Here is a 25,637-nt window from a genome sequence, read left to right as displayed (position 1 = left end):
ATTGTTGTAATATTAGTCTCACATCGACTGATGTGGGAATATGTGGAGAGGAGGAGGCTATAAAAGAAAGCCTCCTCCTTCTTTAAGCATCCCAAATATCTTCTCTTTTGGATATTTCTTTATTTATAGTAGAGTTTTCTCTTTTGCCCATATATTATTGTGTCTTTCTTTTCTCTTATTTACTATTATTGTGTTCTTCTTTTCTCTTATTTGCTGATTGTTCTATTCGGTGGGTTCTTCATAACCCGACAGTTCATAACACATACTGCCGGCAAAGAACCAGAAGCAATCACAAATTTGAAGAAACACTGATATATTTCTTACAAAATACAACGGTAACTTGTTCTACGGGGGAATAAATACAAAATAATTGAAAACCCGAACTACAAGAAACCAATAGATTTGGAGCAGAAACCAAGCATATGGTTACTTTGTTGTCTTCACTGTTGGATGATTCCTCTGAGACTCCACTATTCTTCAGCAATGGCGTTGATGAAATTACTTCAACAACTATTTGATTGACTAGAAAACGGAGATGTAGACATGGTAGCTCTAGTGTTTCGAAACATTGATTTGCCGGAGAAGAAGGCAGACACACACTGGATTCGTTTTCAACAGTTGGGTTAAACGGATAGTTTTTGTAGATTCTAGTTTAGACGGGGCGAGTTTTTGTAATTTAGTAAACTTTTTAAACCTGTAAAACTTAATTACCAATTTACCCATATTTCCAACCATATGATCTTTTTAGGGACATATGTCACCATTTCGAGTACGATATCTGCGAGGGCGCGAACAAAAATCCACCGAGATAGTTGAGATTTTCAATTGGAAGTATTGTCAATTTGGGGTGATGGATATCCATAATCAATATTATTTATAACAGATTTTGTAAAACCCAGCCCTAACCTTGACCCGGAAACCTTGTTAATTGTAGGTCCGATGACCCGGAGTAAAGTAAGAAGTCAGCTTTGGGCCATCCCAGTGGAGGACTTGGTGTCTGGCTTTGAATCCATGAAAGTTGATGATGAAGTTCTATTTATGGAAACTGAATCTTGATGAAGATCGGATTAGTTGATGGACTTGGAGTGCTCTCTATCTTGGTTTGAAGGCATTTCTACCTATTAGGTAAGTCACTTGACTTGTGTGCAAAACCCCTTTAGGATTGGATTTGATCTGGGCCTTCAATTCCCTCGTTTTGGACTTCTTTGTCAAGCACTTGGTCGATCGATTGGTCGACGGGCCAGTCGACCAATCCACTCGACCAATGAGTGTTGTCTTTGGCAATTAGGTTTTTCTTGCTCTATTTAAGTCCAATCTCGAGTCTACTTCGTATTTGCTGCCTCCAAACTCTCGGAACGAACCAAAGACCTCTCGCAAGTCATCTCCCTTGCATCCTTGGTGTTTTCTTGACGGATCTTCGTCGAAACTCTTCCTTTTGCATCAAAAGGTATGTCTACTCTCTCTTCTTCTCCTCCATCTTTGTTTTTCTTTCCTTTTTGAGTTGAGACAGTAGAAGAGATGCTGCATTCTCTGTTGCAAACATCTCTGAACATGTTCTCATGATCATCCTAAGGATTTGAGGCTAGAACAATGATCTTAACCATGATCATTGCAAGATTTTGAAGGAATCATGATCAAACCATGATCTAATCTTGTTAAACTTCTGATTTGAATTCCGATCTCTTTGGATCTTCTATATTGATCATGTTAGTAGTTAATTACTGTGTTTTCTTTCCATGATCCATGATCTATCAATCTCTAATTGTTCTCTTCTACCATACTATGTGTTCTTCATGAAGCATGGTAGTTACATATATGGTAGGTTTTATTTCCGTATTTAGATTTATGCTTCTAAGCCTTTTCCTTGAAGATCTAAGTATGTTTTCATGATACCTTTACCTGAAGCAATGATCCATCTTCCTATTGTTCTTGTCTTTGATTTCTATTTCGAATTCATCAAGATCCATGGTTGATCTAATTATGGTAACTTTTTGTTTCCTAATTTGGATCTTGATGTCTTGATTTGATTGGTGTTTTGAGGTCCCCTCTATGTTAGAATACTACTGATGTAGTTTACCCCTTGATTAGTACCCTTTTGAACCACCAAATTCGGATTTCATATCTTAAAACTCTGTTTTTTTTAGGCTCTTTCATCTGCATTGGTCGATTGGTCGATCGACCGACCATCGACCAATCCACTCGACCAATGAGTACAGACAACTCCAGAATTGGTCTGTGTTGGATGTTTTGGTATCTTTCCGGTTAGGGATCTTTCCTAATATGTTGTATATACTTGTTTAGGACCTTCTTCTCAAGTTTGCCAAGATCTTACTTGATTTCTTAGGATTCCTTTGCGAGTTATAAAAGGTAAGGATGGTTATTTCCTTAATTACATAGATAGCATGAATCTAGTTTCTATATTTGAATATCATTGACATGTTTCCTAAATTAGATTCTTACAATGATATACTACTGTTACATAACCTTGATTACAGTAGCATTGCTTAAATTGATTCATGTATGATTTACTTACCAATTATATACAAGTTGATTGTAGTTAATGATTTCTTTCCATATATGAAGTTACCATATATGTGATGATATGAATTGATGCATGTGTATGCTTAAGTATGGTTTGGAAAGGAGAGGTGTCCTTTTGACACTTCTGTCCTTGGACTACTACGGGAATATTATGGGATGTTTCCGGAGATGCCCTCTGGACACCTTCCTAAACCGTTGGATGACATATCTAGGATTGTCTAGTAGTGTTTGGCTAGGATGTCCTGTTATGTCAGACCCTAATCGGAGGGGTATTGAGACCGAACGACCCGTGGTAGCAATGGGGATTCATGGGCGCTCAAGACCGGTAACCAACCCGTGAGAGGACAGGAATCACATTGTGGGGGCCATTTATTGGTAGGGTTGCATATGGTTAGACTTGGGCTCACGGGCGCTTAAGACCGGTAACCAACCCGTGAGAGGACGGGAGAGCTTCCCGTTTACCATATGTGGATAACCAATAGGGTTGATGAGTCCGTAGTCAGGGACTATGAGGACTCTAGTGTGAAGGATACCGGAAAGGATCGCCGGGGACGAGGAATGGACGTATCTGGATCCGACTTGATGTAACTAAGTAGAAGACTTGCATTTGGCTAGGTTTTACCCCGACATGCGCCAAGATCTATACCAAATGGTTGTGAGAGAGTGTGTTGACTTAACCCCTGCCATGGTTTGTCCTGAGGGATGAAGGACCCATTACTAATCGGCTGCTCAAGACCGGTGAAATGATCCGTGAGAGAATCCAAGATATCTTAAATGGTTGAGGATGTGAGCGGACCTTCCTAATGAAGTACGGTGCTATGACTTAAAGCATGTCTGCCAATAGAGACCAAGCATACATAGAGTTAGATTCATTCATTCATTGCTTGTCTCATATCATATTGCATTTATGTTTGTTCGGAATCCCGCCATTTATGTTATTATGGATTTTAATCGCCTTGTCGGAGTTTCTTTGAAACTCATTCCTTTATTGTACAATGTTTGTTAGACTATCCTGCAGTCTTGAGTACTATGACGGTCCCTATGAAGAAGCGCAAGGCGAAGAGGCATATCTCCGGGAAGGTGATTGCGGTTACCACAATTACACCGAAGATCCCGCGAGTGGTTATGCTCCGTACGATGCTTAGTCCGACCATTGAGTGGAAGCGTCCTTGTGCCATTTATGAGATTTACACTTATAAGGATGTTGTCTATAAAGTGGAGAACAATTTAGTTACCCAATGTACTTGCTACTGGGATTAGATTTTGTCTAGTTTATTCTTTTAGAGCTACTTTTCCGCTGGTTGTAGAGTGGGATTTTTGCCTCACTTTACTTATCTGTTTGACACTCTGATTATATTTATCATTCTGATTCATTATGATTCATTCTTTCTTTATTGGATCTATGGTTTATCTTCCGCACTTTTATTATGATTGTTCATGATTATGTTATTGTTTATGTGGGAGGTTGATCACTCGATACCTGATCTTCGGGCTGTGGATCACACTCTCGGGTATGCCAGATAGGGTACCGGCTGGGAGGACGTGATAGATTTTGCTTTAAAAGTGGAGAAATGTTAAGAATCTAGCCATATGTATTAAAAAATTCCCCCTCCATGTAGGTAGATGATTCAGATTCTTAAGAACCGTGTTTGCATAAAAGAAGGGAGACATTACAATTAGGGGTGTAAATGGATAACCGACATCTGCTTCTGATTCACATTCTTACCTTTCTAGGAGTATTTGAATCTGTTTGATTACCAATAAGATGCGGAAATGATAATACCATTTCCTATAGATTTTTTTTGCCAATAAAATTATCCAATAAAGTTGCTTTTTGGATTTGTTTTCTTATTTTTATAAATTTTTTACTTGAGATAAGTGAATATTTTCTAGATTTTCTACTAAAATAAATACAAAGAATAGCCAATAGCAATTTTTTTTTGTTGCTAAACTCTTAAATTTCAAACCTAATGCTCACAAATAAAATGATAAAAATGTTAACAAGTAGTTGTAAACTTGTACTGACCTATATTCATACCCATTTAAAAAATAACTATTCGAATATTATCCGAGTCTGACTAAATTTATTTGAAAACCGATACGACATTCAAACCCATCTAAATGTAAATAGGATATGGATATTAGTATTACCACTATCCTGTCCAAATCCGTTCTCTCTACCTCCCTAAATTACAATGTAGGTTCCAAGGTCCAACAGGCACAAAGCCGAACCAAATTATTTTTAATAGATGATTTTAAATGAAGGTTGAATGGATTTTTTTTTAAACGAAAACTGAATAAATTACAAACAATTAATCTTTTTCTTTTTATTTTGGTAGAAATTACAAACGATTAATCGGTAAACGGTTTTTGGGTGGTAGTTGACATCCAAGAGTTCCAAAGCGAGAGAGACGGTTTAAGGATATGTGGACACTGAAAATTGGGAGAAAAGGTCAGTCTTGAATCTAGAATTTCCAATTTATTCCCAAAAAAAGACAGTAGAGAATGGAATGGTAAAGCAGATCTATTTGATAAACTTACATAGCAAAATTTTCATCCTTAAAGGGTTCATGAAGAGTTTATTGTTTCATTTCCCTCTTTCTTTACTTATGAGTTCTTCTGGTTGATATGTTGTTTATCTGTGTCAATATATCCTATCAGTAGAATTGTTCTATAGAATCAATTTTGTCTGCAAAATGTGGCGATAGTGGTGATGGAGAATTATTTTGATAGAATTATAGAGAAAATCTATAGACAAAACTCCATTCTTTTTCATCAACGGTTGAGTTTTTCTAGAGAGTTTTTTGTGTTTAGGTTGCTTATGTGGGAAAATAGTTCTTGTTTGATTTCTAACATTTCTTCTTCTTCACATTGATTCTGTTACTGGGTTGGAGGGAGAAAAATATAAAACTCATATTATATATCCACGCTTGGCTACTTCTTGGTTGAGTGTAAAATGGATGAATTTTTTGATGGCCTTGGTTGTAGATTGAGGTCATTAGGAAAGGTACCAGATTCTGTAATGGTTGGGATTTTGAATTCTGCCATGGAAGATGCATTTGATAAAGTGTGCTCTAAGGAAGGCAACGTAGAAAGACTGAATCAGAAGTCAAGGTTCTATGAATTAGCATTACTGCAACTGGAATGGTGTTTAAAGTTTGTTCAGGAAGAGATAGACAGCTACATTGTTGACAATAAACCTGAACGTGAGAGGCTAGTGTCAGATTTAACAGAAACCAGAGATCGAATTTGGAGGCGGCTGGAGGAAACTCAGTTAGCTATCTCAGAGAAGGACCGAGAGTTGTTAGAGAGATTGGAGAATGAATTGAAGCTTAGAAAAGCTCTGGAAATGAAAGATAAGGAGCTCGAATCGTTGCGTTCAAACTCCAAGCCTAAAAGAACTAACAGTGATGGAGCAGTGGTATTTTTTCGCAGTAGTCGGTTTGATTGGGTTAAAGGTGTAGATGGTGAGTTTAGTGAATTGAGGAACACCGTTGATCAGCAATTTTGGAATATTAAACAGACACTTAGGGATGAACAGATAAATTTAACCAAGGTTATGAGAAAACTTAACCTTCACTATTCTGGTGCTTTCAATTCTGAACCTGATGAAGAATTGATGGAGGAGAAAAGGAAATGGAAGAGTAGTAGAAATACAGCTGAAGTTTATGAGAATAATAAGGGTTGCGATATGGAACCACTAAGTTTCTCTTCAAGGCCAGAACTGAACACAGGATTTGAAAAGATGGGTTCAGACATAGACATCCTGAAAGAGACATTAGATCTTGCTTTTGGGATGATGGACAATGCCATTTCCTTGTCAGAGGTGAGGCCAATTGAACAGCAATGGAGGTGTAATATAGAAAAAGACATATCTGCAATTATCTGTAGGGGTTTCCTAATTGATTTCCAAAAAAAATTTGACTCAAAAGTAAGTGAGGGAAGGAAAGAAATTACTCAAGGCTTGCTTGGTGATAGTTGGTCAAAAATGGTGGATGAGCTGACAAAACTGTGTCAGGAACTTGAACTGTTGGTCAATCAAATGGTGGTTCCAGTAAAAGATGGTGACTCAGCCACTGTTCCATCTCAGTCAGATGCTGGAGACGAGCATTCATCTCAGCGTATGCATCCTTCAAGAGAGAAAACTTTCTCTGAAGGTGATTGTGGTTCTGATGTAGACAGATATGACATGTCCAATAAAGCTTCTGTGAAGGTTGATAGACTAAAGCCCATGGAAGAGTCACTTGAACAGGATCAAGCAGGATCTATTAGTAACTTTGTTGCTAAGATGGTGAGAAATCATGAGTCCATCATAAGGCAAAAAAGTGATGAGTTGAAGGTAGAAATTCCAAGAGAAAAAGGATCTGCAAACTCAAGAAAAGATAAAGACTCTGATAGTCTCAGGAAAAGGATCCTTAATATTATTGTGGGGCTAAACAATGCTATCGATTGGAGTCACAAGATGAATGCAAAGTGTGATGACTACGAATGTATTAATGAGGAAAAAGTTCCGCCTTCTAAGAGTTTATCAATATATGGGTTAACAAGCAATAAAACAGCAGCCATTCATGATATGGCAAAGATTCCTGAGAAAGTGGACAGAGGGCCACTTTTTCATTCGGTTGAACCAGACATGAAAGAGGTTACAAGGCAACTAAAACAAGAAACAGAAGATTCAAGCTTTCGATCTATGATATCCGAAGGGATTTATGTTATTTTTCTAAGAAAGGAATTGAAGGATCAATTTGAGTGGTGTAATAATTCTGACACAGAAAGCCTGATAAAAGAGGATGTACTTAAAGTCTTCTTCAGAAAAATGGTGGATGAATGGAACAAGGATATTGAAAACTACAAGTTTGAATGCCAAATCAAGGAAGAGATATATCAAATTGTTTCCAGCGAGGTTGTTAGAGATCTTGGCTACAGGCACTGCTTAACCCCAAAAGATTGTCTAGAAGCAAGGAATGAATGCATAGTTCTGGAAGATTGCTCAACTACCAACAGTATGAATGAACGATTAGAGGATCTGGTAAGGGAGGATATATCAGGTTGTTTGATGGAAAGTTATGCCACTGAAGGCTGTATCAGAAAAGAAGCGAGAACTGAAGTTCGCTTTCCTGAAGACTCTTCATTTGCCAACAATTTGGACCAAAATCTGGATAGTGTAATAATGGATGGTGTAAGAGCAGTTTACTTACAGGAAATGGTTAAAGAATGGAACAAAGCCATAACCACTTATAATAGAAAAACTTGCACCAGAAGAGAGCTATGCCAAACAGTGTCATGTGATGGGGTGAAAGACATTCTCAGCACTCCTAGCTTTACTTTGTTGGATTATCAAGAAAACCAAGGGCAAGACAACCTTTTGAAAGAATTACTGTCTAGAAACCCATTGTGTCAAGATCTTGAGGAACTAATAAGTGTGGATGTACATGCGGTTTTCTTAAGGGAAAAGGTCAAGGAATTCCACTGGGATATAGAAAATTATAAAATTGAGAGACATATCAGTGAAGACATATATCTCACTATTTTGAGTGAATTATTGAAACAATGTGATGGCACCTGTGGTTCTAACTTAATAGCAGGTCAAGTAAATGGAAGTGAAAGAAACTTTCTGGAAAACTCACATCCTACAAATGATATGCTACAAAACATAGAAACACTAATAAGTGAAGATTTGCTGGCACTTTTCCTACAAGAAATGATTCGAGACTGGAACCGTTCAATAGAAAAAATAATTTTTAATAGGCACAGCAGAGGAGAGATACATTCTTCCGAGTCTAGTGAGTTTTGTAAAGATACTGACACCTCTGCTAATGTTAAAGTAAAGGAATGTCAAAGTGCTCTGAAAAATAGCTTCCTTCTAGAAGATTCATCATCTAGTAACATGTGTACTCAGTGTTTAGAATGCCTGGTTAGGGAGGATATATTATCTGTTTTATTCAGGACAATTGTACTGGAATGGAATGTGGACATAGAAAGTTATGTAGCTGAGGATCTCATCAAGAATGACATACATCGGATTGCAATTGACGGGGCAGTCAAAGATGCTAAGGTTTTCTTAACAGAATGTCAAGGCACAAGGAATATGGACAATATGGGAGAATTACAATTCATCCATGAGTTTCAGGGTTCAGAAAAGAAGGAAAATAAGAACTTGACAGAGACCTCTGAGTCATCTGAACAAAATGTGTATTTTGACCTTGTCTCCTTGGAAAGCAATGAGTTGGATGAAAAGAACATTCAGTCTGAACTGGTGTCGTTGGAAAATGACAATGCTCTTGTTTCAGATAATAATCTAAAGAAGGCTTTGCAACAAACAATTATCAGTCAGGCTCAGTTGAGGGAAATGGGAACCTCATTAGGCATTGCTGTTGAAGTCCTAGAACAGGTTGACGATCAAATTACTCCAATCAAAGAAATTACTCATTATGGAGATAACTGCTTTGGCTTACAAAAAAGAAATGGAGACTTGCAAGAGATGTTCCTGAAAGTTTTAAAAGAAGCTGACGATATTGAACACATGATGCATGAAAAAGTTGAATGGAATAGTTTGAGGTATTATTAAAATAGTCCTTCCTAATTCCTTGTGTCTTTTCACTTGACCTTTCTTTTCTTCAGCCATTATAGTAGATATCTCTGTAAAATACAAAGCTAACCATAATATGAATGATCTAATGGTTCTATTCTTATAGATCTGCTAATGCACAATGGTTGAACAGTTGATTTCTGAATTATTGACTTCTCTTTCAAGTTCAAACTCAATTACCATGTGCTTGCAAGTTTTTAGACAAAGTGGCAGACCGGTGATTTTATGTTCCTCCTTTAGCCAATCATTGAATTCATCAAGAGCCCAACATAAAAATGTTACTGTCTTTCAATACTTCTGAGTAGATTTTGTTGAGAAAGTGCTTCTCATAGATCAGGTTTCCATCATTTTTATCTTCCTCACCAACAACTCATTTGTGATTTAGAACCTGGGCAGAACTGAAGTAGATTCAATTGGATCAACTGGACCAGGTTAAATCTGCACAGCTGGTCTTCTAGAAGGGCCAAAACACTGTTCATGTGATCAGTGTCGCAGCCCCCTTTTGGATCCTTAGGAGAATATCATGAGGAGATTTAGTGGGGCTCAAGACCAGATCACCAGAAGATGCTCTATGACAAGACTGAATACTACCTTTTCAAAACTTTAGAGAATCTTTCTGTCAACTGCTAAATCCTAGGGTTGAAGGAGCTAAATCCACCTACACTTTTCTTTTTCTTGTTCGAATGTGTTGTTACTGTTCTTGTGTTTCTGCTGTTGTGGAAGGCCTGCAAACTGAGTTTTCTTCACTCGATAGCTCTCAAGTCCCAAGCAACTTGTCACAAGCTTGCTACTACCGCATTAATCAGATCAGTGCAGATTTTGCAATCTGTCCATTGGAACTGAATCAAATTTGCAGCAGCATTTCTTCTCCTTGTGGCTATACACTGACACTGCCTGATCAAATTTCTACAGTCTGGTTTGTCCATACACCTTAGATTTCTAATTCAGTCCTAGTTTCTGATTTGGGGCTAACAGGGCCTTAAGTCATCCTTCATTTTGGAACTACACTAATTTGCTTCATGGATTACTGGTAAATTCTTTCTGGGGGCATAAAAACATTAACCAATGTTGTATCCAAAACAATGATAATTGTAAGCAATATAACAGAGAAAAACAAAAGAGAAAATGTGGAGAATGAGAGAGTGCGAAGAAGAACTAGAGCCGTATCACTCTGTCTGATTAATAAGAAAAAATGGCATAAGGACACATAAATAGGGACTTGGTAATAGGATTTAGGACCACAAGGACCAAAAGGCTCTTCACTGGCATGGTTTCAGGATTAGTGCCTTACCTGGCACTAATCCCAAGATAGATCTTTCTCTGTCTCTCCTCTCTCTCTCTCTCTCTCTCTCTCTCTCTCTTGGAAGTATTCTTCTTCTTCTTCTCCTTCTAACATTTGCCACTGTGACCTGCCTGTGTAATCAATTCTAAATCTTATGATTTCTTGTAAACACTTAGACAGTCTCTTTTCCTGTTTTTATCTTCCCTTTTTTACCATTTTAAACTAAACATAGTATGACTCTATATTTATTATATTTATTTTTTGGGTAGGGTATGACTCTATATTGAAGCTTCATAAATGCCACGTTTCAATTTTTTTTTCCCTCTATTTTAATTAGAACCAGAATGACTCAAGTTTAAAAATCAAACAAGATGCCTGGCTTCGTTTTTCCCACTTTGCTAATCTATCCCTCTAGTCTCAACCAGGTGGCAGCAGGTGCAGAGGAAGAAACCTAAGGGAAGACACTCTTAAATTAGGTATTTTTTCATTGCAACACAGGAAAGCGCTCTCTCTTTGTCATGCTTTTTGGTATTGAATGCGTGGCATAGGTAGGACCCCTCAAATCATGTTTGAGCCTATGTGAAAACCAAACCCAACCGTAGTGAAAGAAAGCCCGCGAGCTCAGATAAGAGAATGCTTCCCCCCACTCACTAAAGGTGAGGCTCACAATGCTTTTCAATTGAAGTAGGGATACTGGTGCTTCTGCCAGATCCTTCCATTCAATTCGTTTGATCGAAGGTAGTTGTTTGGGTTCATCTTGCTTGCCGATAGGCATAGGAGAAAGAGATATAAGATGCAACAGGGGGAGATGAATTGAGGAGCAAGATGGTCTCATCTTGAAGCACCATGAACTGCCATGGGAATTAAAAAGAAAAATGAGCTTTTTTTTTTGTCGAAGTGGAACCTGATTGCATGTTATTTTCTCCACCTTTCTTATAAGTTATACTTCTTTTGTTAGCAAGAATATTACGATGCACAAGTATACCTAAGCAGATGATCTTCAATTTAAATGCAGGACAAAACTTCTTTTATTGCTCTATGGAAACTGATGCGAAAAGTTTTTGTTAGATGCTAGCAAACTTTGGTCTCTAAAACATTGTTTTTCTGCAAGAGAAATTTATGAGTTTCCCATGAATTGATTTTTATAGAGTTGTAACAGCAGACTGATTATTTCTTTTTGAGTGAATTTACACTGATGAATTAATGTAGTCCTTTGTTTGAATGATCGAACTCAGGTGCCAAACCAGAATCTTGTACCAAAAGGTAAACCAGTTTTAAGGTTTAAACTAGGAAAGATAGCTGATTAGGATTAGGGTTTTAAAGTAGGGTTGATGTTGGATATTATGTGAACTTGTTTCAGCAATGATAAACTGAAAACAAACAGACAAGAGACTGCTAGGTTCAATCAGCAGCAAGGTATGGGTGAATACATGGAGTGTAGGATTAGGACTCCTGAGAGAGAAAAGAAGGCAGGTTTAAGGAGGATGGCTGGGCTGAACCTCTGCTAACATGGATCGAGTTGTCCACTAGGGTGGAGGAAGATTCAATCAGATTTTAGGAGAGTTCCCCATGGTTGGTTTGGGTAGTCCAGGTGAACATGGTCTAGAAGAGAAGGAAGGCTAGGGTTGATTCTGATTCAGATTTACTTGTTGATGAAGATAAACCTGGACACAGAATTTGTTGATGTTGAACTTGAAGCCAGAACTTGAATGTAGAACAATGATGGAGAGTTAACGAAGAACCAAATAACCACATGGGCTTCCCACCTCAAGGTGTCAAATCAGATCAAAACACCAATTTATGTAGTCCTGATCAATTGAAAGACAAAAGTCTTTAATGGAGAAGAAGAGCAGCATTAAATTTTTTTCATTAATATCAAAAGTTGTTTTCAATGCTTAACCCCTTACAACTATGGTTCAAGATCTTGATCTCGAGACCCATCTCACCATCTTAAAAAAGAGTAATGGCTTGAGATTTCAGCAAGGTCTTGCTGAGTTGGTGGACCATTTCTCCCAGCTTGAGGTTCCAATTCAAGGGGTATTAGGGGTCATTTTGGGCTAAAACTTGTTCTCCAAACAATTTCAGCCCTGAGAACACACTGGTGACCTTGGATTTATGAAAAATGATAGTGCAGATCTGAGTTCCTTTCTGGACACCAAGTGGAAGCCACTATGCTGAAGTGAAACCTTAAAATAGCCTCTTGTACATATGATATACTCATATATTTATGCTGAAAGTTCAATGTCAAACAAGTCTAATATGGTGTGCATGTATTACAAAGTTAAAATGATGATCCAATCATCAAAGTTACAACTCAAAAGTCTAGACTTGAGATTCTATATGCTCAGCACATCATCTTGTCTCACTAAATGGAGAAAGAAAGAAATCTCGCAAGATCTCATAAGTGTTCTCTGACCTTGCTTGCAACCTTATATAAAAGGCTAAAAATAGAATCCGATGATAAAAAGGAAAGGCTTAAACCACTCCTTAACTGATTAGGTAATCTAAACTGGCTAGGAAACTGAAATTTAAAAATAGAACTCAAAATAGAATCATATTCCAGTCCAACAAAACACTTAAATGAAAGACTATTGAAATCACTTTAATTGAATCACTATCAAACTGGTTCAATTTCAGAACAAAATAACATCAAAACACAACTATGAAACTAAAACAACTAATCCCATATGAAACTCTATAACCCATGAGGTCAAGGCCCAACATGTATAAAATCCAATCCTAGACCTAGACTTATAAAGCAAGCTTATTTTGGTAATGGATCTGCATTACATATATCCTCTTCATATAACCCTTACTGACTACAACCCACACCACCAGTACTACTACTTAAATATGAAATGACCTCAGAGAAATATAATCCCAGAATTTTCTCCTCAAAATAATTTCATGAGAATAAAACAATTGTGCCAGGCCCAGATTTACTTGATTATCAATGCTTTACAGTGAGCTGTTATAGTTCCCTTTTGTCAACTCTTTTGAGCACACTATCTGAAATTGGAAGTTTCTAGATGCTACTATTCCTTACAAATAGTACAGGTAGCATGTTTCTAAAATTCATTACATGTAGCAGTATGTTCTCAGTTCCTTTTTGAGCAAATTGGCATTTGTAGTCCTACTGTCCTAGTCATGAAGACGTGTGTTCTGCATCATTAGTCTGATATCAGTCAACATTTAGGCGTAATTGCAAGATTTTACCATGCAATGTCTGAGTCCAGCAAAAAAAAGGGGCATCCTAAGTTGCATGAACCCCATCTGTTATTATTGTAGCTCATGAATTTTTGTCTTTTTGCTGTTTTCTACTGCATATTACCGCTGTTCTTTTTTCTCTTTCAGTTGAAAATCAAACTACAGCACTGGAATTTTATGAGTCCTATGTTAAACCATTTTCAGATTGGACAAAGTGCAATATCAATTGGATACACTTATTAAGCATGTAGCCTCACAACGGAAAAATGAGTTGCTTTATAGGAAAGCTTTTAAGAGGAGATGCTTTGACCTTCAAAAAGCTGAAGCTGAGGTGATCTAACTGCAAATATCTCTTACTCATTGGCCATATATGTGTTTTTGCCAGATAGTAAGCTTCCAAGATGTTGCATTCGTGGTTGCAGATTTAATCTAGGATCCTATTGAGTACACTTAACGCTATATTTGAAGTGAATCATTGAGTGGGGTTGGGGGGTAGGGGGGAATTACTCCATTTAGCATTCCCTATTTCCTTGCCTGAACTATGTTATTATTCCCAAATTTGTTCGGCTTGGTGCACTTCTCACAGTTATAGCATGGTTGTGTGTGCATGTCCAAATGCAGGTTGATCTTCTTGGTGATGAAGTAGATGGACTTATGGACCTTCTTGAGAAGATATACATAACACTAAATCACTATTCACCTGTTTTGCAGCAGCATTGTTTTGGGGTGAGATTTGCTCCAGTCTTGGAAACTTCTAGTTGGGTGGATTTATCGATTTACCTTCTGCTGTTTTTGTTTTATATTGTACAGTTGTACTTACTTTTTATGACTGTTAGAAACTTATGATAGTCACCAATTATATAGAAACTCTAGATACAGGAGCAATTAAAACTATGGAGGATCTAGGTAAGACTTCAAATTGAATGTTCTAGTTAGCAAGTACAGTACCATCAATTTAGCTATCAACAATCAAAACAAGCACCATTTTGCAGGTCCGACACTTGTTGCAAATTTCTAGGCCTTATATCAGTATGATGAAAACTAGGAAGAGACATAAAAACTCTGTAGTTATTACTAATTAATAAAATGTTAAATCTCATCCAGGACAGATTTGAACTTCATTAGATACATTTTGGCTACTGAAATGAAAAGATAGATATACTACAATTTAACCCTAAGTCCCTAATTACACCTTCTTCTCATTGGAAAAATATACCTTGCATGACTAATTATTTGAAGCAAAATGCTATGTATCCACTTAATCTAAAACTGTTAGGAACAAAGTAACGATTATTTCATTGCACCAATCATCTCTTCTAGTGATTGCAATCTTAGCATTTGAGTTGACTACAGCTTTTCCTTTTCCTTTTCCTTCCTCAAATCTATAGTTGCCTAAGGTAACTATAACAAACCAGAGAAATGAGCTAGAGACTAGTTCAAAAAAATAAAAATAAAAATAGGGGAACAGACCAGAAACTTGAGTGAAGCAGAAGTTCTGCAGGTTGAAGAATTTGACAGAAATCTGACTTGTGAACTTGAATAAACATAGATTTGAAAATATAATGAATAATGCAGGCGTTCAGTGATTGGGGCATCCCCCAAGAACACTGCAGATAGTCAAATTATCAAATTGGGTTGTTGGGACCTCAAAAGACTTTGTTCTAGCAAATGGTTTAGGTTCTATGGGCCTTGAGCTTCCTGTTTTTGGGTTTATTGTTGTTAGATGGGCCGCTAGCATCAGGCCTATTCTGAATAAAAGGTAAGATATAAAATCTTAAATATGAGGTGAAATAGAAAACAACTACTATAACAAAAAGTAGTCCTGTTAAGTACCTTTCTACCTATATTTTAGGCCCATTAAAATTTTGATGCCAGTTAATCCAAAACAAGAATACTGTAAACAATCTGGAAATAATAAATAAAGCTAGAGACCAGTATAAATATGATCACTAGCCACGGTTTCCCATAGAAAAATGAGTGAAACAGCGCAAATCATGAAAATTTTAACTGTGTATTGAACAAAGAGATAGAAATAAAAAGAAAGGTAATAATAGGAAGGAATATACCTGCAGTGGTTTTGGAGTCCACTAAAACCCATTAAAGAATCCTTGTTCCAATGGGGACTCTACCTTAGACTTCACTTACATCTCACAAATATCATTGAATCCACAGAGTGACTATTGGATCGATAATAGCAACAACTAAGAAAACTGAGATGATATTATTTCATAATGTTCTAAGAGACCTATGGCCTTCACATTATGTTTGTAACGTGAGCAGACCCTTAGAATTGGTTACACTTTGCCATATGAAGCAAGGGAAAAAAAAGTTATTTCACCAGAAGACTGACCCTATTGCATAGTTTTAATTCTTGTTTTGTAAGGCATTTTGATGCATATGGGGTGGCACATGGGGTAACTCAGGGTTCTAGACTTGGAATCGGATGAAATTCGTCATGTTGATCTAAAATGAGTTTGTGAGAAGGACTCATAGCATTGCGGTGATGAACGTTATTTTTTCGCGTTTCGGGATCGTTTTGAGGGCATTTTGGGCATTTTACTATTTTCAGTGGTATTTTCGTAAATTTTATGTTTTTTCGTTTTAAGGTTTCTTGGCACTATAAAGTTGTGTTTTCTGCATTTTTCGAAAGGAGCTGAATATATTTGTTTCTAAATAAACTTTTGGGAGAGAGAGTTCTTCATTTTCAATCTATTCTTCTGTTTGGCCTTGATTCTTTATGGTTTCGGCATCACATTTTGGCCAGATCTGGTTATTTATAGTGAAACAAAATCTTGACAAAACAGTGCATTTTTTTTTATTGAAAATTTTGAAATATTTTAAATTTCAAATATGGCCAATATTTTTGAAATACTGCATCCTTTTTCTCATTTTGACATAGCATCTCCTTTTGGCCTGGCCAAAATATCCAACATTGAACTATGCTCCAAGGTTAGAGATAAGCTGGATTGGCAAACATCAGGTCTGTTCGAGATAAAGATAAAAATAAAAAATAAACAAGTAAAAGCTGATATGGAAAGCAATTAATAAAACCTTAACTATTCTTGTATTCTTACTTCCTACCCACTTTTTAGGTCTTCCAGTTTGTTCTTTATCATTTACCATCAGCATTTTTACCTAAAGCATCTTCAGTCTTCTTTTATTTTGCACCATATCTATGCAAAATTCATGAAATGATAGCTCTTCCTTTACAAAGAGGCCAACATACTCATATATAAGACATCACAAATTTTTGTTTTCTCCCACCAATGATATCTTTTTAAGGGGCTAGGGATGCTTCTTTGCAGGTTATGGACATCTTATACTTGATCCAAAAAGCATTGGGTGGTGTAGCTGTTAGTAGTCTCCCTAAACCATAAAAGGCATCCATGACAAGAATGGTGCTTTTTCTGTATTCCAGCCTCCTTTCTTTTCAGAGACATAAAACAGCTTAAGAGTGCAATTCAAGAAAGGGCCCCTCAATGGTGATCATGAAAGAGGTAGATGATTCTGTGCAGATGTTACCTATTACTTAATATTTCTCATCCCAGTCCAATGTTGCTAGAGTCATCTTTGTTCTTTATTTTCATTTATTGAAAAGTTCGTTCTAATAAAGATGATTGATTTATGCCTTTAAATGTGAACATAAATTCTTATCTATGCCAGAAACTATATATGATTGTTGAAGCAAACAGAAGTTAGGAGGCAGAACAAAGTTTTTGATGGGCAGATCTGTGTGGATTCTTGTTGCACAGTAGGTTCAATCTATTGAAGTCATGGGTTAAGCATTACTTTGTAAATTTTCTTGGTTCTTTTGCAACTGGGACAGCCTTTTAGCCCTAGATTGAATAGGATCAACTAGGCACTAGTTCATCCAAGATTTTGATCAGAGTCAACTCAAATGGGTCGAAAGTTTCTTGATATTTCAGTTTGATAGTCTCCAGGGGTGAATATTAGTGAGAATCTCAAAAGAGGTTCTCACTGTTTGACTTGTGGTTTTATGGGTATCCCTGATGAAGGTTTTGAAAGGGCATACGAGGTGTTTGGAGTCAAATACGTCCTTGTAGGAAAAGTTGTTATGGAACTGTTATATAAAAGGAAAATTTTGGAAGGGACAGTTTTGGGGGAAATCTTGTGGTTTGATGAATGAGTAACTTGGAGGAAAATTTTACCCCAGATAAAAAAGCTTGAAGGGAACATATTTAATAATGTAAGGAGTGATCCTCCAAGTTTGGCAACAATGTAATGGGTAGATTGGGTTAGATACAGATATGCCAAAAATTGGATTCAATCTCTATTCATTTCTGAAATGCTAATTCAGGTAATTAATCTAATTATCCTCTCATCAGCTGGGGAAGGCTTGTTACCTACTGGGCAAGGGGGATTCAGTTTTGTAAAACCCACACTCATAATGCAGCTCAGATGCTAAAACAATCTTGGAGACTCATTTCCAACCCTAAATCATATTTCCCTATTTCTCTTTCCTCAAGCCTAAGACCCAATTAAAAAGGGGTTCTCATTTGTGTATCTCCTCTTTTTAAGGATGGGATTATTCGAGTAGTGAGAAATGGTTCTTCTTCCTTTTTCTGGAATGACCTGTTGGTACCCAATATTCTCCATGGATCAACTCCTCCTCAACTCCAAAAACCAACTATCCCAGTTTTGGTTTCTGGTTTTATTACACGTAGCTGCTGGAATAAGTATTCAATATCCCTGGCACTTTCAGTGCATTTTGCTGAAAATTTTTGCTCTTTTAGCATTTCTTAGAATGTGGACTCTTGGAAAATTTTCCAGTCTAATGATGGCAAATTCACCACCAAATCTGCAGCTAATTTTAAATTCAAGAACAAGACTCTGCTAGCTCTCATGTTCGCAGGTATTGGAAAATTAAGAGCCTTCCTAGGTTCAAGTTATTTTCTGGGGAATTTTCAGTGTCACCCTGAGTTAACCCCTAAAATTAATGCCACCCCTTTAGTTATCTAATTTAACAATTAGACCCCCTATAAGGTAAAAGTATATCAAGGTACCCCCTGCCGTTAGGAAATCACAATTAATATCTGACGTAAGAAAATTAAATATTTCAAAATGACAACAATAACCTTGAACGAAAAACCGACGTTCGACTTGTTTTTTTATCTCCCTCTATCGTCTGTGACTACTTTCTCTCCTAATCATAAATCCTCCCAAAGTTTGGATGATATGCATCATGAATAGTGTTTTTAAACTTAGGATGTGAGGGTAACATTGGAAATAGGTAAGTAAAAACTAACTGTCACTAAGGGTGTTAGTAATAGGAAGTCTGTCTAATAAATTGAATAACTCAGGGGGTGACAGTGAAAATTCCCTTATTCTTTTGGTGAAATGTTCATTTAGGTTTACCTGTTAGGGCCTACTTGGCTGAATGGTTTAATATCAACTCCACTTGTATATCATGTAATCATCATGAAGAAACCATTTGGCATGTCTTTTTTCAGCTGTGAATGGTCTAAACATATCTGGACTGCAGGCCCCTCAGGTCTTATAACTGAGGCTCTGTCTGCTCTCTTTGTTTTAGATTTGTGTGTTGAGGTTTTATACCTGTTGTAATCATCTAAGAACTCGTTCAGTCTTTTTTCAGCGTGATGGTTTCCCCCCGGTCTTAAACTGAGGGTCGCGCCTTGTTGGGTGATCTGTTTTTTTTTTTTAGATGGAACAGGGGCATATTGAACTGGGTGTTTAATCTGATTTCTATCTTTTGTTATTACATATGGTAGACAAGGAACAGGGTTCTTTTTTAGAACTGAATACCATCTTATTCTGGTCTACCCAATATTCTGCACAGCATCATATTAATCCTTCTAATCAATTACAGCAGTAGTGTCTTGGATATTTTTCTATATCTAGGATCCCTCCATGGAGATTACTCATTTCCCCTACTTTGATCATTGCAGCCATCTCACCGCAGCAGGCACGTGGAGTTTTTGTCAAGCAAGTGATGGTGAAGGCACTTTTGCTCAGGCAGGGACATCCTGATTCAGATCAGATTTTGGACATACTAGGGCAGGCTTTATAAGGAGTTTATTCGGCTGTTGATCTGGGTTTTAGATTTCAGATGGTTATTTCCATTTTCGCGGACTGGAATATGCTTCTTACCATCCCATCTACCTGTGGGCGTTACACTTAGTTCCTATGTTGTTTATATATAACCTAGTTCCTATGTGGTTTATATATAACCTAGTTCCTATGTTGTGTATATATAACCAACCCACTTGATAATGTAATATTTTGTAACCAGGCCTCCCTCACCTGTAAATTTTTTAACTCAACTCCTTGTCTTGGATAGAAACAGGTTTCACAACAGGGTTGTGCTTCACAATAAGCATTTTGTGTAAATGATTGTTCTAATATAATATACTTTTCTTTCTTTCATATCAGGCAAAAAAAGAGGGAAACAATGTTGTCTCTTGTTTTTTTGTACCTTTTTGCATTTTTAAAACAGAAACATCCCCAGATCATGTGTATGCAATTTAAAAAAAAATTATCTTGAAAAGGCAAAGAATTAATCTTCTAATGGGACATTTGTCTTTTTTACGTCAAAACATAACCTTCATTTTTGAAACCCAAAAAACTAAAAAGTTCCTTCCCTTTTCCATTTATTATTCTTTTTTTTTAAGTGATAAATAGTAAAAAAAATAGTGAAAATGCATAGAAACAGGAAAAACTATTTCTTACCTAAAAACAAGGAAACGAAACAGAAACGTGAGCATACAACCCCTAACTAATTCACATATTTAATTGCTCCTATTGTTCTCCGACAAACTACATAAAAGCTCATGCTTCTTAGCAAATTTAGATTAACATTGAATTAGTTTGTCATTCTACGAAGATTACGACTTAATGTCCACATTAGACAAACCTAAAAATGAAATCAATCAAGACTATAGGGGTGCAATGGGGTTAGGTTGAGGTAGTCTTTTAAAGCCCTAATATTGGCCCTAACTGTCTTAGCCTAGCTTTAGCCATATAGGTTTGGGTTAGTTAGTCATTTAACATTGACCTTCTTGGCTTTGACCCTACATCTAACCCTAACCACGAAAGAAGAAAACAATACATTATTCCATATTATTGCCCTAGTTTTACCCAAATAAACTACAAGGCGGTAGGCACATCCAACCCTACCTCCGCTTTTACCATAATCAAGGCCATCTTGGCCTAATCTTGACCTCCTCCAGGCTAAAATTTCAAGCCCAAATTTTGTTTGAGCTCAAAATGGGTCATGTGGGTTTGAGCCATGAAGGCCAAATTGCCACCCCTAGTCAAGCCTATTTTTTTTGCAAGAATTAATCCAAAACATTGTTTGTTGTGCCTTGAATTTCAGTTATTGTATTCAAAGTGTTTTCATGTCAGTGTTTTTATTGTCACATCTAACAACAGCAACTTTGGGTTAGGAATGGGGATGTTGTCGAAATCCGTGCATACTCGTTGGCGCTTTCGCTCTTTCATCCGCTTCTTTTTCCCTGGTGGCTCGCTCGGGTCCTTGCTCGCCCGCGCGGCGGCGCGGCCGGAGCCAAACCGTCAGTCACACCACTCTCCAATGATTTTCAAAGTTGAACCATGTAGGGAAGGCTCCTCTGTACCGAAGCACGGGGTCCCTTTCGTTCCTGCAAAATCATCTAAAAACATGTCCCCCAAAGGGTAAGCTCAAAAGAACTTAGCAAGTAGTTCAATCACAATAAACATCTTCACACAATCCATAGCAAACATAAATGCAATGATATGAGACAATGAATATAAGTTGCTTCTAACTCTATATATGCTGGTCTCTATTGGCAAACACGCTTTAAGTCATAGCACCATACTCCTCTGGGTAGGTCTCAAATCACTCTCCCTCAACCTTCCAATATCTTGGGTTCTCTGTTGGTAATTGGGTCCTACATCCTTTTTGGACATTCCATGGCTAGGGTTTAGGTCACCACTCTCTTACATCACCATTGGTCTGAGTATTGGCGCGTGTTCAGGGTTAATCTTAGCCTAATGCAGGTCATCTACTGAGTCACATCTACTTAGGGTTAGATACTTCCATTCCTCACTTCCCATTATCCTTTCCGATACCCTTCCCCCTAGAGTCACCATCTCCTTCCCGACTACGTAGACTCTTAACCCTATTGGTTATCCACAAATAGTAAACGGGAATCTTTCATGTCCTCTCATGGGTTGATTACCAGTCTTAAGCACCCATGAGCCCAAGTCTACTACTGCAACCCTACCAATGAATGGCCTCCACAATGTGATTCATGTCCTCTCACAGGTTGGTTACCAGTCTTGAGCGCCCACAAATCCCCATTGCTACCACAGGTCACTCGGTCTCAATTCCCCTTATGATAGGGTCAGATATGAGAAGGATTTACCCAGCCAAACACTTCTAGACCAATCTTAGGTATGCCAACTAAGAGTCAAGGAAAGCGCTAAGGGGCACCATAGGAAAGTGTCCCATACCACCTCCATTGGTGTCCAAAGACAGAAATGCCAAAAGGGCATTCCCCATTCCACAACTACAACCTAGGCATTCACATCATAGCATGATTCCACACATATCACATCATAGTCCAAATCACATTCACATCATAGGAAAGCGCTAAGGGGCACCATAGGAAAGCATCCCATACCACCTCCACTGGTGTCTAGAGATAGAAATGCCAAAAGGGCATTCCCCATTCCACAACTACAACCTAGGCATTCACATCATAGCATGATTCCACACATATCACATCATATTCCAAATCACATTCACATCATTCAATAATCAATTTCAATATGCAAATCACAATATGAACATGCTACTGTAATTACAAAAGTAAGTAAAACAATAGTAGCTAAATCATGCATTCGAATCATAACACATCAAGCACGTAAATATGCATATTGTGAGTGAACATACTCACCTCGAATTGCGAATCTATAACCTTCAAGTGAGAGATCAAAGAACAAATCCAAAATCACCTAAACAAGCTTAAACAAACATGTATAGACCATTAAGAAGCAAATCTAAAAGATCGGAGTCGAAACGGAGACAAAACATGGAATTCTGCTGTCAGCAACTTGCTTGGTCGATGGTCCTTGGTTTATGGTATTGACCAAGTAGACAGTGTACGAACAAAATCTCCAATTTTTTATTGGAAACCCGCCAAAACATATCGAAACACTCCAAAATTAACAGGAAAATTCTAAAACAACTTTGTAAGACTATCTATGAAGGTTTAACCATCTAATAAGGTAAATGGAATAGAATTCTAATAAAACAACTATTAGGCTAAAACCACGGATCATCACGGAAAGGCTTGAATGAAAGGGGACTCATCCAAAAGGATAGAAAATAGTAGATTATGGATAGAAAACTAATAAGAGAGAGGTCTAACACATATTAGAATAGAAAACTACATTATAAGTAGATCATGCTATCAATACTAGATCAAATACATGGAGAAACACCATATAACTTCAAGGGAGAACATAGAGTGAATGTGGTTCACTCTAAAGACAAAGGAGATAAGAGGTTGGGTCATAACCTTCCTTATAATCAAAACAACAAGAAAAAACAGTAGAGAGAGGAGATCGAGAAGAAGGAGATTGAACACTAACCTTGAAGAAGGAAATCAAAGAGGAAATTCTTGGTTGAATGCTTGGGGATCTTCCTTGGCTTGAGGAGGAGGCTCTAGGGTTCTTCCCACGTTCTCCAATAATTGAGAGGCAAAATATTTAGGTTTAGACTGAAGTTGCAATATATAGGGGATCCAAAATCCAAAATTTCCTTTGGTCGATGGTATTGATGTCCCCCTTTTCTAGCTTGCTGAATTTTTGATCTCCAGGGCCAATACCAACACTTCGGCCTTCAACCAACTTAGGGAAAGGTCTGGCCTGACTTCCTAGGACCTTCCAAAGCTATCAACACTGAACTCAAGGTCCAACTTCTAGGTCAAAAATCAATCACTACACTTCTTCATCCAAAACAAACAAGGTGTCTAGGTTAGGGTTAGGTGGGATTTCACGCTCATATTATGTGCCTAATGGGGTCCAACTTGGTGTATGGGCACTAGATTGGCCAACTTAGTATGGGATAAGTTAAAGGGCATGACTCAGCTTGTTCCATCAACTTTGGAGCATTTTGGTGCACTAGTCAGTTACATAACATTTGGTTACAGAGTTGGCATCGTGTCAGGGGTTTGAATCTCGGAAGGAAGGAGGAGGAGGGTTACCTGGAGCAAAGTGAAAGCTACCAAGGAAGGGCTACCCGCCACCCAAAAAAATTGAGGGAGTAGAGTGTAGCCACTTGGAGAGGGCTACCTACCGCCAGAGTGTGAGTTGCCTAGAGTGAGAAACGTCGATGATGACGACTACGAAAGCATGGGGGTATGTTATGTGCTTAATGGAGGCCAATTTGGTGTATGGGCACTAGATTGGGCAGTCTAGTATAGGATAGGTTAAAGGATAGAGTGGACTAGGACTCACAATGTCACCATGAAGAGTGCGTTACAAACTAGGTTTCTGAAACTCAACACTCCATAACCAAACAATGTTATGCAAGACAACCTATCATATATGGTCTGATCGAACTCTCTGCTAGCAACCTTTATTGAATTAGTTCACTTTCCAATAACCTCTTTCCTAGATGTGCAAATGGGCCATGGATCTAGTGGGTATGGAGGTCATGTGGGGGTAAGGATGCTTTAATTAAGGGCCTAGGATGGCAAGTGGGTTGTGGCTAACCAGAATAACCCATGGTGTGCTAATTAGGTGCCAGCAGAGATAGGTAAAGAGCCGGTGAGACCTCTTACTTCTCCTAGTCTGTTGTTGGTTGTACAATTTATTGATCCGGATAATATGGTGTGGATCACCTATTTTCTTCATCACCACATTCACCTTGATAATACCCTTCATTGGTGCATGGCAAGAAATGGGAGTTTCTCTAGGAAGAATTGTTATCATATGCTGAACAGAGGATGAGCAGCGGCGGTAGAAATCTTCTTCTTCTCGTGTATCACTTTCGCATGTGGATCCTTTATTTTGGAAAGTTCTTTGGTCTTTCCATACCCATTATTTTTGAAAGTTCTTTGGTCTTTCCTATTTTGCTCAGTGCAATGAGGAAGAAATTGTTGGTCATATTATCCTAGGTTGTGAATATGCTTGCCTAATTTGGTATGGATGCGGCCTTGGCATCTCTCCACCTAATGGTTCTCCACCTTCTTCTTTTGCAGCCTCCATTGAAGTGTGGAAGTAGTTTTGAAGCTTGGAAAAAATGGAGGCTCATGACTTGCAGATCGGCATCTCCTTTGTATTATGGCATATTTGGCTTTGTAGGCTGTTGCTTAGCCATTCACAGACCCCACTGATGGAAGTCATTTGCACTTCTCAACGTGCTAGCAGTGAGTATCGATCCTCTTTAAATATGCTTACAACCATGTGTTGCATCGATAAGAGGCTCTAGGTCTTTATTTCATGTCATGCGGGGACATTGGGCGAGAACATTGCAATAGCTAGTCAAATCGGTTCTGACATGGCCTTATTTTGTGATGCAAGCTTGCCATCTTCTCTCCTCATGGTGGACTTGCATTTTCCTTAATTAAACCCGATGGTTCTTGGATCCAACTCATTTCCAAGGATAATATCTCTCAAGGAGTGCCCAATGAGGTCTGAGAGGGCGCCACTTGCAATATGTTGATCTGAAGGCTAGGATGAAACCCCTATTTTCACCCTACTTAGAAACCCATAAGACCCTATAACCCAAGTACTTCCTTTAAACCCCCCCCCCTTCTCTGGAGACCACGATTTCCTTCAAAAGATGGAGCAGGCATGTTCACCCGATGCCTTGGTCACCTCTCTCATCGACATTTTTGATCCTATTAGAGAATTATTAACTGTAGGATGATAGTCCATAATCGAAGAGAACCATCCACTATAGTCTTGGACAAAAATGTTGCTCGAAGTTCAAACAACATAAAGAAGCAGCCAAGTGGATAGATTGTATGTGGAAGTGTTGGATTCTAG

General features: G+C 37.8%; 1 protein-coding gene across 2 annotated transcripts; it reads left to right on the top strand.

The window, feature by feature from the left end:
* The first annotated feature begins 4,975 nt into the window (after window positions 1-4,975).
* Window positions 4,976-14,493, top strand: LOC148999389 (WPP domain associated protein). 2 transcript variants are annotated; one of them, XM_089141216.1, is made up of 2 exons: window positions 4,976-9,099; window positions 14,241-14,276. In XM_089141216.1, exons 1-2 carry the CDS (start codon window positions 5,498-5,500, stop codon window positions 14,263-14,265), a joined length of 3,627 nt encoding a protein of 1,208 aa, XP_088997342.1. In that variant the 5' UTR covers window positions 4,976-5,497; the 3' UTR covers window positions 14,266-14,276. The 2 variants fall into 2 exon arrangements, 1 of the variants encoding a protein (XP_088997342.1); XR_016170958.1 differs by lacking the exon at window positions 4,976-9,099 and adding an exon at window positions 13,876-13,950 and having other exon boundaries at window positions 14,241-14,493.
* Window positions 14,494-25,637: the final 11,144 nt, after the last annotated feature.

The sequence above is a fragment of the Hakea prostrata genome, unplaced genomic scaffold (genome assembly GCF_041222555.1).
Source record: "Hakea prostrata isolate BN-2017 unplaced genomic scaffold, UWA_Hpros_2 contig_12, whole genome shotgun sequence".
NCBI lineage: Eukaryota > Viridiplantae > Streptophyta > Magnoliopsida > Proteales > Proteaceae > Hakea > Hakea prostrata.
The sequence above is the reverse complement of the archived record's forward strand: the minus strand, read 5'-3'. Positions and strand labels throughout refer to the sequence as shown.

Excerpts from the sequence above, each read along its gene's own strand:
- LOC148999389 (XM_089141216.1), top strand. The coding sequence starts at position 5,498 with ATGGATGAATTTTTTGATGGCCTTGGTTGTAGATTGAGGTCATTAGGA. Across the intron at positions 9,100-14,240 it reads GTTGAATGGAATAGTTTGAG|GTTGATCTTCTTGGTGATGA; the intron begins GTATTATTAAAA and ends GTCCAAATGCAG.